Source organism: Schistocerca gregaria, chromosome X (genome assembly GCF_023897955.1).
Source record: "Schistocerca gregaria isolate iqSchGreg1 chromosome X, iqSchGreg1.2, whole genome shotgun sequence".
Lineage (NCBI taxonomy): Eukaryota > Metazoa > Arthropoda > Insecta > Orthoptera > Acrididae > Schistocerca > Schistocerca gregaria.
This window is the reverse complement of record NC_064931.1, coordinates 763,260,249-763,277,978: the sequence shown is the minus strand read 5'-3', so window position 1 is coordinate 763,277,978 and position 17,730 is coordinate 763,260,249. Positions and strand designations below refer to the sequence as shown.

Here is a 17,730-nt window from a genome sequence, read left to right as displayed (position 1 = left end):
AAGCAATACTGGATGGCTTGGGATACTGCACAATAGGAGCCACACGTGACCCACAGGAGTTTTCTGGTACACTTTGTACTGGTATATATGTGTAAGATGACAATTTATTACTAGGGCACCTTTCAGTTCACACATTATCCATTATTGTCATATTGCTTCATGGTTCTGAAGATTTCTTAACTTATGTCTGTGTGAATGAAACAGTGAACCATGCTCAGTGATTCACAATTCTTCCTTCAAGTTATAGCAGGTGAGAGCCTAACAGCCACATTCATTAAGTTGCATCCACAATGGAGACAATAACAACACAGGCGTGTATTTGGTGCTTTAAGAAAAATAGGCAAATTTGAAACCAAGAATTTCGTAAGTATAGCTCCCATGCTAACCACTTCCCCACACTTTGATAGTGTTTACACACCTGAAGCTTACCATCTACTTATACACTACTCTTCCGACATGCTTTGTGGACTACACTGCACATCTGGTCTAGGAGAAATTTGTAGTAGTTTCAGCATCGAGCTTGTTACAACCAATAAGTGCAATGTCCTTATGCTCTCACAGCTTAAAAGCCCATCTTCAAAATATCATTCCTCTCAAAGTTATTCCTCAGTAATTCTGTGTGTTTCATTTCCTGTAGATCAAGTTTAGATCTTGCATTCTGTTAAGTTTCTGTTCTTATTTAATCAATGAAAAATTTACAGCACATAAGAGTAAATGTAGAAGTATAACTACTACAGGAAAGGAAAGAGGGAAGAGAATTTCACATACATAAAGGCAAGCAATACAGTCCACACTGCTGAGCTTGCATTGGTGTGTTATACACTTTCAGGATTTTGGCTAAGCTCTACTAGATGAATTGTTCAACAGAAATATGATAGAGATTTACCCTGAGGTCCAATTAACATAATTCTACAAAAAAGTATCAGGTACTCACTGCAAAGACTTTTAGAAGAAAAGGTTGTATTAAACTGCATAATAATTTCTGGAATGCTTGAATTGGGTGTAGTTCTCGAGAATTGGTCACACGGGACAAACGTTAAAACCATTCAAATGAAAATAATACACTCACCTTGGTCACTGTACTTTATATTATTATTATTATTATTATTATTATTATTGTTATTGCTCCTGATCATGTGTTCTGCTTTATTGGTACCTTCAGATCAGATTGCTGGTACTGAGAACTAACATTAAAAGGATGGAACAAACTTTTATATAAACAATGTTTAGAGTAATTGCGGTGATGCACAAGTTAATCACATACCTTATGGACTGTAGTTGTAGTATCTAGTCAGAGTTTAAAATATCTTAGCCAAATTCGAAATGCAAATTGATGCTTACCGTATGGCACATTATGAAGTAAACATGTTTAGTGTATAGTTTCTTTTTATGTGAAACAATTATTCCCTCCTTAAACATTCTAATTACAGCATGAACATGTAACATTTTTAAATTGTTTTACAGTGGACATTATTGTGCAACAAAAGATGTGCGACTTGAATCGTGAAGTGCTGCATTTACAACAGAATTTTTTTTTAATAGGGAAACAAGACTAATTGTTACATGTGCAGAAAACCATATGACTGCAGTATTAATGCGTAACTGTAGCTAGCAGTGTTACACGTATAGAGGAAAACATACAGGGAACTTTATTTTTGAGGCCGGGAGAGGAAAGAAACCCTATGTACAACATCTTAGATGTGGGGTCATGTGATGGTTGCTCAGAAAGTAATGCACCACAGTTTTTTTCTTCAACAATTCTTCATTGATTTATTGAACATAATGAGAATTACACACATGAAAGAATGGTGTTTTACCTACAAATCCTATTTTTCCACGTAAACTCCAGCCTGTTCTACAGCCTTCCTCCAGCACGAAACAAGGGCATGTATGTCGGTGCCAATACTTGTCCTGGTGGCGGAGCCAGTGCCTCACTGTGTGAATCACCTCTTCATTGTCCTCAAAATGTCTTCCACAAATGGTATTCTTTAATGGGCCAAACAACAACATTTTGCTGCAACATGTCAGGTGTGACAGCCTTATGGTCTCCCTGACCACTACAAATCATGAAGCTCTGCTAAACTGCCTTCTGATGACCTCACCCTCCATGCCCATCAACTAACTGTACTTCTGTCAACAGCAGATGCTCCATAGACTTTGCACAAGTGTTTGTGAATATTCCCCACAGTTTCTGTCCTACAGTGCTTGTAATGTACATCACCTACAGATGTCAGTTTGAAACTGTCATGCACTTATGCTATCTGTAGGAAGTGACGGAAACTTGGTGCGCTCACTCAGGAGACTTCATATAATATGTATGTAACGTTTCGCATTCGTAGTATTGTTTTTGGCTGAGGGGAAAAATGCAGTGGATTACTTTCCAGGCAACCTTCACACAAAAAATGAAAATGACTGAAATAAACATTATGGCAATAATGGCAGTAATAAAGAAGACAGTAAAAAACACTGGTAACAGTAATTATAGTGAACAAAATTGACAGGTGTGGTACATGACACACTCGTACGTATTTTTTAAAGTCTCACATTCTCATGTGTATTCATATGCCTTACATATAACAATCTATCTGAAGTTTCTATAAAATTAAGTAATCTGGCTAGTTATTTAATGAAAACAACATCCATACAGCAATAGTAATGTGCAATGTGAGGTACATGATACTGGAATTGCAATCCACAACAAATCCCATGAGACTTGCACAGCCACTATTACATTTAAATGAAATTAAAATAAAGTCTGAAAATATGCTGTTGAGATGAGAAATGGCTGCAAGATCACCAAACGCCTCATCAATTAACATGTTGATGGTGGCACACTGTCAAAAAACAAGAATCCAGTGCTAAATTGAAGCAGTTCCACTGTGCTACAACCTCATTTGGAATATCGTCATATATGCCAAAATTACAAAATACCATCAGTCTGTTCCAAAATTTCATTTGAAGACCATGATGTCCACAACTGCATTTGAAGAAATGATCCAGAGAGAAAACAGAAACACACTTAAACTGTATCATATACCTCACATCCCACATTACTATTGATGTTTTTGTTGAACAACTACATAGATTAATTATGATTACATGTATTTTCTGTTATGTATCAATTATAGTTTCACTGCATATAAACTGCATTTAATGCGTATGAATTCACATGAGAATTTTAGACTTTAAAAAATACCTACAGGTAGTCATGTACCATCAGTGTCAATGTTGTTCACTATCATTACTGTTATCAGTGTTTTTTACTGTCTTCAGTTATTACTGTCATTACTGCGATAACGTTATAACCATAGTCATTTTTATATGATCACACATCTACACACCTAAGATGATGTATATAATGCTTCTTTTCTCACCTGGCCACAAAAATAAAGTTATCTATACATATTCGTCTATACATGTAACACTGCTAGCTATACCCCAGATTTGATCTGAAGATGCATTTAAAGTGAAACACATAATAAGGAGCAATAATAAAGAAAGACAGTGACCAAGACAAGAGTGTCTCATTAAACTCAGTTCAATGAACTACTACATAACAGGAGCCAGCATCCACAAAACTATTACAAAAGAGAATTCTCATTTTCAGACAAATATTTTTCCATGGTTTGATGCTTCCATGGTCAAATAAATCCAGCTCCATCTACAAAAGTTCGCCACAGGTAACACCAAAACATGATATGTTGATGATTTATGTTCCTATAATAATGTTTTGATCAAGCCTGTTAACACTTTAAAGTTCAGTCACTTAAATTTTGGACGCAGAAAACCAGCCATTATGCCATTTTTTTAAAATATTACTGCCGCAGCTTTGTTAGAAACATCTTAAAGGGAAATACATAATTTAAAAAATATAGAACTTTAAAGTTTTTCACTTTATTTCAGTTCTGTGACAGATCACAAATTTTACAACAATAATGATAGAAAATCTAACTATCCTTCCAAAAAAAGTGCCGGTTGAGTTCTTGATCAATTGCAAATTTTGTTTGTAAAAGTCAAACATTCTAACATGCAGACAAGTATACTGCAATCAGGGCAATGCCAGCTTGTATCTTTCCTCCTTACTTTACCAGAAGACTGTGTCATCTCCTCCAAAGAAATCTTGCAAACCCTTGTTAGATGCTGCTTCATATGAGTTGTAGGAATTTTATAAGAAAGGTATCGTCCTACAAGTCTATTGCTAATAATTGCACTACGAACAATTTCCTGAGATAGTGCTATATCTTTGTAGAAGAGTCCTTTGCCAATTTCTTCAGACTGTTCCCACTCAGATATTTCTCCTTTCAATCCAGACTCATTCAATTTTTCCTTTAGAATTTCTAAAATTTCTTTGTCAGTCAACAGATGTGACATATTTGAATGAGATACAGGATGTGTCAAAACTAACAAGTACACACATGAATCTCATGACAATGCACACACACAGTGGCTGAGTCAGCCACGAGCATAGCTCTTATGTTTGCTACAGCTTCTACAGAAGTTATTCTATAAACTATCAACAGAGGGCAGCAACTGTCAAGGAACAGATAGCAAAAAGTCAACACATTGTTCTCATATGAAACCAGTCCCATTTTTTGGCAATAGGTGACTGGTGGCTCGTGCCTCATATAACATCATGATCCGAGATATACTTGGGCATGGCTCTCTGAATACATTGTTGTGTCCCGAGTTCTGCTTGGACTTGCTCACCAAAGTCTTCAGACCCACATAATGTCACACAAATCCCTGTATCTGGCATCAATTACAATCATATAAGTCTCCCAGTTTATACCTGACCAACTGAAGCCTCTCCCTATCAAAATAGTGTGATCAAGAAACTTGTTAACAACATTCTTCAAGGTCTCTATAATGCTGTGTGCCACCACAGCTCCTGAGGCAGGTGGCCTATAAAAGCATTCAATTACAGTGTTTGACCAACTTCTTATGCTTAACTTCACCAAGTTTATTTCACACTAGGAATCCATGACAACTCACTAGTTATTACTGAATTCTTTACTGCAATACTGCAATTACTTGAGCTACCTTTGTGATACATATTTCAATCTGTATTTTTAATCTTGTTTCTATTCACTTCTAGTTGCAACCAACTTTCTGTTCCTAATATTATCTGGGCATTATTACCTTTAATAAGCAATACTAATTCTGGGACCTTACTATGGGTGCTCCTGCAGTTTTAGAATATCATATTAAACTTTTATATTTTGAATCTACAAGCACAAACATTCTCCGAGAATATTGTGGTGGATCTATCTTTGATTTCAGCAGGCATTCATCACTGATACCAAGGGGTGTTCCTCAAACTTATGAGCCAACTGCTGAAAGGAAGCAAGGATGACCTCAGAACCCAAGCAGCAGCATTATTCATGCCGACAAGAGCCACAATTTGCAGCCAGTTGCACCCATAGCAATAAATAGCCACTGGAAAATTCTCCTCCAAATCTCTGAGTGGCTCCATTGCCCATCTAACATTGGAGCTCCCAACGTCCAGCCTTCTGCACTTGTTCGGACTGGGCAGGAAAACTGGCCACTAGTCCAACAGGAGAAACATCCTTATTCACTGTCGGTATCACAGTTATACTGGAAGTCTAAAGTAGTAAATGTAAGTCATGGTTAGTTTTAGATTTTTTAAAATTTTGTACAGGTTTTTTGTGTGTTCTTTTATGGTAGTTTCACAGAACCTTTGAGAGATCTGAAAAAACAATTTAAGAAATACTGTATCTATATGAAGGTTGCAATGTCAAGGGACAGTAGTGAAACGCAAGACGACCTGCAGAGGATCAATGTGTGTAGCAGGGACTGACCCTAACACTGACACTGTACACAAATAGGTAGAGAGACCCACTGCTGTTAAATTGCACTACAGGTGACAAATCTCCAGAAACAGTTACTACCATAAAACAACTAGGAGTAACCATCTGGAGGCAATTAAAAGTGGAATGACCACATAAAATAAATAACACAGAAAGTGGTTTAAGTGCACAAACAGGGTCTGTGGCTCATTTGTTGCACACTACTGTTGGAAACTCACTGTCATTGCTCTTAGCCAATCGCATGATAGTATATGACAAATAATGAGAATCACTTCAATCGAATCATGCTTTTTTCTGAAAAATGTTGCGATTTTCAAGGTCATAGTTAGTCTAGGACCTAGTAGTTCATAATCTTGGTTGTCACTAATATTTGACTGTTTTTCCATAATATATCACAATTTCTAAGACTGTCATTAGCGTCAGATCTAACGGCACAGTGTCAATTGCTGTGAGGGGAACAAAACACCAGATACCTTAATTTAAAATGCATAAGGAATTACGGACAAACAATGTGGCTGGCTACTGCAATGCTATATTGTGTAGTGATAAATGATATGACTCGAGCCCTCAGTGATGGATAACAACACACCATAAATTTAGTAAGCTAGCTGGAAAAGACCAGGTTGTGTTCACAGCTTTTTTTTTAAAAAAAAGTAAATAAATAAAAAACAAACAAAAAACATTTTCCTCTAACTGTTGTGGCACACAGCACAATTATCAGAGTACAAACTGGGCCCAAATAATTGAAGTCCTGCGACTGTGAAAGAAACTAAGTTGAGATATTGCACAAAATACATCAGAGTCCACACGGAAAGTATTTTCAAACACCTAAGTCGCTACTATATCATTGCTAAAACCAATCGTCTCCAACTTCCAAACTCTGAATGCCAACCCACAACGCTCAGACAGACAGAGAGACCACAAGGAACCTGGCTGCAGGCCTTTTGAAGTCTCAATCACCCCTCTCCAGATCCCCCACTCACGTGAAGTGCACCTAGTGATGTTGCGTAGGTCCCTCATTTGATCACCAGCATAAATTCACAATTTTTTATACATATAGTTAATTGAAATTGCAATCATGCCACTAGCTGCATTTAAAACTCTACTTCAAAAACATATATCACAAAATTTTCTAAAAACCACAGTTTGCTTGTATATCAGAGTTTAATTATACTCAATTTGAGCTTTCAATGTCGCAAACTGTTTATGTTCTTGGCATCTTTGTTATTTATTTTACAATTACAGTTGGCATATCGTTTTCATCAGAATTTGTCTCTTCTTTTCATTGCTGTATTCTGAATTTATGTACCTTTGATGAAATTCAAACTACAGAAAAAACTATATACATTTAACTTTAAAGAATACAAATGGATAATAAATAATAATAATAATATTACAGTCTCAATAATTATGTAGTTACTAGTATTCACTGACAATACATACTGCCATGTTTTCAGTGTATCTGTCTTTGTATGCAAGTTTTGCTGAATTTAATTAATTTCCAAATTAAACTGAATCTCTCGTCTTCATTATCAGAGTTATGGACCATATGATAATCTCATCAATGCGGCTCAGCAAGAGCAAGAATTTGATTGCTCAACCTCTTTGGTGGTATGATCATATAAAATTTATAAATTATCAAGTGCATACATTATAAGCAAATCTGTCTGTCTCTGTAATATCATTTATATAAAACACTCAGACAACATCTCTGTATCATTAGATGCGCGATTGAACCCTCTTTCGTATTACACCTTCTGTGTCTCTGTACATAATATTGTTTGTGCTGCACATGCATAGATGATTACAAAGCTATTGAGACTTTATAAAGGCAACTCGCTTCTGTTCTCACATGCTCGCGAAGAAACCCACACATGTTTGGTGCTTTGTCCGAAACCAAGTAGACAGACCTCATGGTAACCATGCAACCTGCACCCATAATTGCTCCCAGCAGAGCAGAAGTTGCCTTCAGCCAGCGGCCAGAGGCAACATGCGTGTCCCTTCCGTTGCATGCTGGGCGGGCTCGTAATTCGAACACCATGCCTGAACAAATTGCATTCCAATATATCTACACTGATAGGCCTTGTCCTGTTACAGCTACCCACATTCGATTAATGACTTGTCTTGTTCATTTCCTATCATTCACCATGGGAACTGCTATCAACAGCAGCATGAAATGGAAATGCCATGGGCACCAAAAGTGCACTTTTAGCACAAATGCTGATGCCAGGCTGAGATTTATTGGAAGAACCCTATGGAAACATAATTCATCTACGAAAGAAGAGGCATGCAAAACACCCGTTTAACTATTTCTCAAGTACTGTTAATGATCCTGGCACCATTACCCAGCAGCATGAATGAGGGAGAGAGGGAGAGGAGGAGATCCAACAAAGAGCAGTTTGTTTCATCTAAGGAACATTTACTTACTGAGACAATGTTATGGAGATGCTCAACTAACTCCCATGGTAACACTACAAGGGAGGTGTTATGCATCACAGAGAGGTTTACAGCTGAAATTTCAAGAATGTACATTCCCAGATGAGTTGCTCAATATATTACTTCCTCCCATGTAGTGATATGACCAGGACATGAAGATCGTAATTAGAGCTCATACGGAGCTTTACCAACAACCATTATTCCTATTGTGAATGAAAAGGCAAAAAGGGGGGGGGGGGGGGATTTTGGACACTCTACTGCAATATTCTACATCTTTTGAGTTCCCAATAGCAGTGGCAACCGCACACTTCGCATTAAACTGCTTTGACAAATAAAAGTAGAGTATAGTAGAGTATGAAGTGTGACATATTGACATAGTCTGCTGACACATACCACCATTGCCCTCCATTCTTGTATTAACTGAATTAATTCACTTTGTATGCTTTCTTCTTTTTTACCCAAATTCCTTGTATTCCTAAACAACTTTACTGTTATAAAAATTTATTATGTGGAACTGCTATTCACTACGCTTCTTCAAGCAATTTTCTTTACAAGAAGGAACTGTAGTTTATAGCATTTGTTGATGTTTCAAGGATTTTCTCTTCAAGTCCGAGTTCAGAAGTTTTAAGATCACTAACAAATTTTATTACTTTACTTCCATTTTTCAAGTGCCACAAATGTATAAAACAATCATGGAATTTAGTTGTAATATCTACTCTGTTGAATGACACTGGAAGTGGCACAGAAATACTTAAAGACTGTTTGTTTACAATATTTAAGAACTATTTCTATAATCAAACAATGTAGTGATACAAGGAATTCACTATCCAACAGAAATGATCAGTTATATTAACACACACAGATAACTACAAACACTACAAAGGAGTTATTTAAGGACTCACTTGGCTCAATGTTTCCTGCACGTTGAATACCAAGACTTATACAGTCCTTGCTTGCCTGAGATCCTTGTACAGGTAAATGATCACATTCAGGTAACTGTACCTGTTGCCCAATCAAGGGATGCCTTTTGGCAATTGCATATTCCATACTGCACATTTCATTTTCCAAAATTTCACAATCTTCTCTACAAATACGCCTAGGTCGTGCACCTGGTTTACAGTTCTCCTTTCCATTTTCAGGAACACAACTTGACATGTGACACAATGGAAATGCAGAATAGCATAAAGAAGGTCTTGCAAAGGCTTCACAACCTTTTGAAAGATCTCTGTAATGTTAAAAACAAAATGACTGTAAATGTTAAATTTAATTTACAAGCATTCTTGAAAGGATCGTAAAACATAATATGATATAAACTCACTTTGAAGTTGTGACAACCATAAATGCTTTCTCCAATTTACGCTCTAGCATAATCTGGGTCTGTGCTAGAGGAATGTACACACTTTTATTTGCAAGAAATGTGCTGCATGTTTTTCCTTGGTACACCTGAAAGTAGAAAACATGCAGCCATTAAATTAAAGTGCATACAGATCCCACAAAGCACATCATTCTCACTACAGTGTTTCAGTGATCTATGAAATTATTGTTAAAATGTAATAACCCCAGATGCACAATCAGAAACTGACACATTACCCACAATGTGGATCGCGAACTTTTACTAAGTTGCTATATGCCACTTGCAATATAGAGACGCAGTTTTAGTGACCCTTTAAGTGGTACTGTATTGTATTAAACTGGGGACCTAGAAACGACAGAGAGGCTTCATTCCTGCTGTAGCTCTCAGTGGTTCACAACCCCACAACAGGCTACAGCAGTCCACTTACTCCTCCGCCGCCCTGCACACCGAACCCAGAGTTATTGTGGGGTTCTGCCTCCAGAGGACACCCCCCCCCCCCCCCCCTCCCTCGAGAACATCTCACACCAGACAAGTGTAACCTCAATGTTTGGTAGAGTAATTATGGTGTATGCGTATTTGGAGACAGTGTTTGCGCATGAATTGCCGACATAGTATAACTGAGATGGAATAAGGGAAACCAGCCCACATTCGCCGAGGCAGATGGAAATCCAAACTGGCCGGCACACCGGACCTCGACACTAATCCAACAGGCAGCAGCTGCATTTTGCATACATCTTCCTAGTGCCTGCAGATGATATTGATACAGATACCTCCACCTCCTCCTCCACCTCCACCTCCACCTCCACCTCCACCTCCACCTCCACCTCCACCTCCACCTCCACCTCCACCTCCACCTCGCTTAGTGCAGTTTAGATCAGTTTAGTTTTCTGCAAGTTCCACAAATTGTGTTTGCAACAATTTGCCATGATGTGAAACTTTTCAGTGTTTAATGTTATCTGCTCACCTATGATTAGGTCACTGCCTCTGCCTCTTCTTATCTCTTGGAATTTAGCAATCAGTTTTCTTGGTCCATCTACCATCCACTTATCTGCCTGTATGTACTGCCCACTTTCCATTTAATTGTTATTACTGTTATAATTACATCTTCCACTTCCACTTCTCTGACCCATTTCTTTGTTTTCCTGTCTCTGCTATGCAGTGTGCCCCAAAAAATTTATTTCATCAAAGGTCACCTAGCTAAAATATTTTCCTTTGCCAGCCAACGTGCATTTATTTTAAAATCTGTGGTAATTTTTATTTTATTTATATCATGTTGCCATCAGATACCTAATAGCACTTAACAACATTCATCCACTAGTTACAAATAGCTGAAGGAGCTGAAATCAGTCAAACATTAAGAACTAGCTGATTCCACACAAATTCTCTCCTTCCTTCTGCAAAACAATAATCTGATGCAGCAGTAATTTAATAAAATGGTAGTAGCACTGATGTGATATATCAAAGCACTGTATATACAATGTGGTCTTCACTGTTTATACTGAGGTTAGATATTTATCAATGGACCCGATGTACTGTTCCATTAAGTCCCACATATCCTTAAGGATTGCTATCTGCCACTATACGAGATGAAATCTGTGCTTAAAATTTATATGTAGATTTGGTTTGTGTACTCAGATAACATTGTCATTTTTATCGAAAAGAGAAAAAAGGCAGCATTATCAGATGAACCCAGTATGTAACACAATCATAAAGTCAGAAAGCAAATGCATATGCATTCACTGGTAATGGGCACAGAGTTTGGCTATCTAAAATAACCCTCGCCATGCACAGTAGAATGACAGCGTATGTGGATAATGTCACATGAGCCATGGCTCATAGCAGAATGTCTGCTCCCATAGAAGAATGTGTCTGAAAATGGTTATTGGAAATATGTTGCTAGATTAGCAACAATTTCATTAGACAGTTAGCTGCTCCACAGTACTATGGCTGTCAAAACACTCCCACAATTCTGATAAATATGCTGACAACACAGTCAGTACACTTAATAACAACAGCTTTCAAAATATCTCAGAAGCAGCCATTTGATAAATGAGACAACTATTAGAGCAAACATGATCTGTCTTTGCTCACTAAATATATGTAACTAGTTCTGTAGCTCAGTGCTACAAGGTTGTATGATTAGTCATCATAAAAGTTAGATGACAACACCTACACATACACAACAGGCTCACAATTCAATTCAGTTATCACACAGCATATTTTCACGCCCTACTGCTGCATTTACATTTTGATGATAGCAATAACTTATTTGACATTTGATGATAAGAATTATTATTTTAGATAATGTTAATAATACAGTTAATACACCTGCTATTATTATACTCCTTTTAATGAACTATTTTTTCCTTATTTTACAACTGTGTTTGATTAAACAGGCAATATCTATATAATACTGTATATACTCAAAACTTCCAAAATACTGTTTGTATAATACTTTACAGACACCTATTATTCATGGTACAGTTTCCAGTATGCTGATGCTAGAGACATAATTAGTTTTGTCTGAAACCTAGCTTGTTAAGAGAAATTGGTAACTGTAATTATTACAACAGTGTGCAATGGCAAAATTAGTGTGAGCTAATCAGTAACTTTAAGAAAATTGACATAGCTAGTTGAATAGCCGTAATTTCATACTTTTCAGTAACTAGTTTCACTTTTCCAAAAGTAAGTTAACTTAAATAATATCTGTAATTAAAAGTTCATCCACACCCAAAAAGGCTTTCGTTATTTGAGCTCTTTAGCTTGCTTAATTCCAGGTTTGACCTTATACTTTTGTTGCTCTAATTGTTATGCATCAGGTAGTGCCTTTGGTTATCTAATCAAGCCACTATTTAAGAAGTTGGATAAATTAGCAAAATTTTGAACACTGCACAGTTTACATGAGAGTAGGGAATCCATTGCAGTTGCATACAGGGTATTAATCAAGTAGTATCTTGAACTTTAATACTTTCATGACCAACTGCCATTTAGTTAAACCAGATTATTTCTAGAATCAACAGGCTGACAACATTACTGAATATTCACCTTCCAGTTTTATAAACTAACATGTAAATATTAAAATAAAAAAATATCCAAACGGAAGTATTTATATACTCCCAAAGGCGAAAAACCCTGCGCCATAAGACAGAACGCAGGTCAGCTTCGGAGATGCCCATCTCCAGAAGCTGTTTCCGCATAGACTGATTGGCCAGCCTGTCGGCAAGTTCGTTGCCTGGGATTCTGACATGTTCTGGGGTCCACATAAACACCACTGAATGACAGGACCGTTCCAGGGCATAGATGGACTCTTGAATAGACACTACCAAAGGGTGGCAAGGGTAACATTGGTTGATATCTTCTAGGCTCCTCAAGGAGCAAGTACACAGGAGAAATGACTCACCAGAGCACGAGCAGATGTGCTCAAGAGCACGAATATGGCAGCTAGCTCTGCAGCGAAAACACTGCAGCCATCTGGCAAAGAGTACTGTTCAATATGTCCTCCATGAACATACGAAAGCCTACGTGACCATCAGCCATCAAGCCTGTCGGGTAAACCACTTCATGGCCCCGGTACATGTCGAGAATCAAGAGGAAGTGATAGTGGAGATCCGCAGGGTGTCCTTAAGTCCAGAAGAATCTGCCACATAGGTGTACACCATGGAAGTGTACGTGAATGGACCTCAAGGACAGGTGGTAAAGGCAAGGACTCCAGTTCAGACAGAAGGGACCAGACGTGAACCGCGATAGTAAGCCCTGACCTGGGATGCCAAATGTGGGAGATGAACCGCCGTGGTTGGGTAAAGGAGACGGTAATTTGGATGCGCAGGAGAACTACGAATGTGTGCAACGTAACTGGTGAGCAGTTATCCACACCTAACCTTCAACCTGGTGGAGACTCCGGCCTCCACCAGAACAATGATCACCAGACTCGTTCTAAAAGCTTCCATCGCTAGGCGAATGTCACAGTGGAGCACTGGGTTGAGTAAAGGCAATGATGAGGGTGCCGCTGAACTGTAAACCAAACTCCCATAGTCAAGACAGGATTTAAAAAGGGCTCTGTAGAGCTGCAGCACCCCAGTTGGTGTTGCTCCAGCGGAGGGGGGCATTGAGGTGCTGCCAGCACTTCCACTTAAGCTGATGAAGGTGAGGTAGCCAAGTCAATCGAGCATCAAAAACCAGTCCTAAGAATCAATTACTCCACTACAGTGAGTGTATCATCATTAAGGTAAACTTCTGGTTCTGGATGAACAGTGCAACACTGACAGAACTGCAGGACACATGACTTCATGGCTGAAAACTGAAAGCTCTGGGCTAGAGCCCATGACTGTGCCTTGTGAATGGCTCCCTGTAGGCACCGCTCAGCAACACCAGTACTGGAGGAGCAGTATGAAATGCAGAAGTCATCCACACACACAGAAGGTGAGAACGACAGAGCTATATCTGCTGCTAGAGCGTTAATAGCCACTAAAAATAGAGACACACTCAATACGGAGTCCTGCGGAACATCATTCTCCTAAAAACTGGGGGACTATGGGAGGCACTGACTTGGACATGGAAAGTACAGAGCAACAGGAAATTTTGGATTAAAAGCAGGAGTGGGCCTCGGAGACCCCACCCATACAATGTGGCAAGGATACGATGTCACCAGGTTGTGTTGTATGCTTTACATGAGTCAAAAAAGATGGCAAACAGATGTTGGCATCTGGAAAAGGCTGTTCGGATGGCACACTTGAGGGACACAAGATTATCAGTGGTAGAGTGACCCTGGCGGAAGTCGCCTTGACATGAAGCCAGTAGGCCTCGTGACTCAAGGACCCAACCCAACCGCCGACACACCATACGTTCCAGCAACTTACAAAGAAAGTTGTTGAGGCTGATGGGCCGGTAGCTATCCATATCATGCAGGTTTTCAGCGAGTTTGGGCACTGAAATGATGCTGCTATCCCACCATTGCGATGGAAAGATGCCGTCACACCAGATCCAGTTGAAGATGATGATGAGATGTCGCTTGCTGTCAGACAAGAGATGTTTAATCATTTGACTGTGGATATGATCCAGCCCAGGAGCTCCCACTCTGTAAATGGGACGTTACTGGGTTCACTGTGGCACGTAGTGTACAAGGGGTCTTTCCTTTCCATCTGCCATTTGAGGGTGTGAAAGGCTGGAGGCTAGTTCTCTGATGCAAAGTCTAGAGCATAGTGCTCAGTAAAGTGCTCAGCAATCGCGTTGGCATCGGTAGATACCACGACATTGATGTTTTGTTAATGCCAGGGACACCTGTTGGGTACTGGTACCCAAAACGACGTTTGATCTTCGTCCAGACTTGGGAAGGTGACGTATGGAACCCAATGGTTGACACATACCTCTACCAACACTCCTGTTTCCGTTGCTTTATTAGCTGGCAAACACAGGCACGGAGCCGCTTAAAGGATATTAGGTGCTCTGTGGAAGGGTGCCGCTTATGTAACTGCAGAGCTTGTCAACACTTTTTAATTGCCTCAGCAACTTCCAGCGACCACCTAGGGACTGTCTTTTACTGGGGGCACCCTGAAGTATGAGGGATGCGTTTTCTGCCACAGGAACAATCGTTGTAGTGACCTACTCAACAACAACATTGATGGCACCATGTGGGGGAGATTTGGTAATGACAGCAGAGGTGAAGGCTTTCCAATCTGCCTTGTTTAAAGAGCATCTGGGTAGGCATCCATGGACATGACGCCGGGGGAGTGACATGAAGATGGGGCAGTGGTCACTACCACACAGGTCGTCATGTGCTCTCCAGTGGATAGATGTGAGAAGGCCAGGACTGCAAACCGAGAGATCAATGGCTGAATATGTGCCATGTGCCACACTTAAATGTGTGAGGGTACCTGTATTTAAGAGGCAGAGGACGAGTTGTGACAGTAAATTTTCGACCTCCCTACCTCGGCTAGTAAGCATGGCACCACCCCACAAGGGGTTATGTATGTTTAAGATCTCCCAAAAGTAGGAAAGGTTTAGGGAGTTGATCAATCAGAGCAGCCGATACATTCATGGGTATTGCACCATCTGGAGGAAGACATACATTGCAGACAGTTATCTTGACAGCCACAGCTTCAAGAGGGATTTGAAGGAGCACAGGTTCACAACATACTGAGTTCGGGACATAGACACAAACTTCACCTGACACTCTATTACAGTCACTGTGGTTCCTGTAATATCCCTTATAGCTGCAGAGGGCAGGGGTCCGCATTGCTGGGAACCAGGTTTCTGGGAGGGCTATGCTGAAAGCAGGTGTAAAGCTTAACTGTTGCCATAGCTCTGTGATTGTGAGACTGGTAAGGCATGAAACACTCAATGAGGCAGTCTATGCCTCAGGGTCACCTGCTGCCACCAGATGAGTACCTGTGCGATCGACATCCAATGTGTCTAAGGGCCCTGCGAGATCTAGGTCCTCAGCAGACACTAGAATCTCCAACTCATCCTCAGACACAGAGCTTGTAGGTAGTGATGGTGTGGGTGCCACCACAGTGTCTTGGTTCTTGGGGAGTCTTTTTCTTTTTAGGTTTCTCTCGCTACTCCTTAGGTTTTTCCAGCTGGGAGGGCTTCACTGATTCAGTCTCAGGGTCTGAGGAGGATCATGAAGCCCTACGACCAGCTACCTGTGGTTGCTTCAGCCACTGGCGGGTGTCAGCTTTGCCACTGGTAGGAACCTGGGAAGGGAGCTGAAGAAGACTTAGGCTGAAGAAGAAGCTGAAGAAGACTCAGGCTTCTCCGGCTGAGAAGTGGGGACTGACATCCCTGATGGTTGGGGGGATGTTGCTCTTGAAGTAGGTTGCGCAGGAGCGACAGGGAGGGAAGTGCCCCCCAACCATGAAGGGGGCAGGTGGAGTCCGACGGTTCTGAGAGTCAACTGTACATGGTGGAACGGAAGATGGTAGAACCACTGCCACAGCGGCGGCGTAGGTTGACGTCATATACACCTCTCATATTTTCTCTTAGCCTCAGTGTAGGTCAGTTGGTCCAGGGTCTTGTATTTCATTATTTTTCTTTCTTTCTGGAGAATCCTGCAGTCTGGCAAGCAAGGTGAGGTCACTCCGCAGTTGACACAGATGGGAGGAGAGGCCCAGGGAGTATTGGGATGTGAAGGACATCTACAATCCCGACAAATGACGCTGTAAGTACAGCGGGAAGACATGTGGCTGAACTTCCAGCAATTAAAGCACCACATTGGGGGAGGGGGATATATGGCTTGACATCACAGCGGTAGACCATCACCTTGACCTTATCAGGTAATGTGTCACCCTCAAAGGCCAAGATGAAGGCACCGGTGGCAACTTGATTATTCCTCTGACCCCGGTGGATGCCCGGACAAAACGGACACCTCACCGCTCTAAATTGGCATGCAGCTCATCATCAGACTTCAAAAGAAGGTCCCTCTGAAATATGATACTCTGGACCATATTTAAGATCTTGTGGGGCATAATGGAAACAGAAACATCCCCCAGCTTGTCACAGATGAGTAGTGCCCGTGACTGGGCAGAAGATGCTGTTTTGATCAAGACTGCCCCTGACGGCATTTGGGACAAGCCCTCCACTTTCCAAAACTTATCCTCTAAATGCTCCACAAAAAACTGAGGTTTCATTGACAAGACAGAGTACACATCAACTCTCATACATATGAGATACTGGGGTGAATAAGGTTCGCTGCCATCCTTAGCCTTGCGTTCCTCCCATGCTGTGGCCTGGGGGTAGGGGGGAAGGGGACCATTTGGGGTCGTATTTCTTAGCATTGATGATACCTCGACCACTTAGAGACTGCTGGTGTTTGACCACCAGACGTACTACGCTTCATGGCATGTCATCCACCCTGATGCCATCCACTCCGACCAGGGGCCCTCCCCACGGGTGCCACCTAGGCCGCAGCAAAGGCCACCTGGCAGGATGGCCATTGCCGGGAGTTCCGATGCCCCAGGGTGATGGGCATCTACTCCTTGGCATACTTGGGAAGTTAACGGCACAGACAACAGCAGAGCAATCCCTGTGTGGTCAGGGGGGCTACAGCCAACAGGGTACATGGCACCCTCACCACAACAGACTGGCTACCGTGCTGGACATCAGGCGCAAACGAGC

The 17,730-nt window shown here is 40.7% G+C and overlaps 1 protein-coding gene across 2 annotated transcripts in view; it reads right to left on the bottom strand.

The window, feature by feature from the left end:
• LOC126299312 (tyrosine-protein kinase transmembrane receptor Ror-like) overlaps positions 1-17,730 on the bottom strand; it is a 111,371-nt gene that overhangs the window by 62,797 nt on the left and 30,844 nt on the right. The window contains exons 3-4 of one of the 2 annotated variants that reach the window (XM_049991130.1): positions 9,583-9,707; positions 9,167-9,489 (exon numbers count right to left, since the gene is read on the bottom strand). In XM_049991130.1, the coding sequence (XP_049847087.1) occupies positions 9,167-9,489; positions 9,583-9,707 (448 nt within the window). Of the gene's footprint in view, positions 1-9,166; positions 9,513-9,582; positions 9,708-17,730 lie in introns of those variants that run through there. The other variant, XM_049991131.1, reaches the window with a different exon arrangement.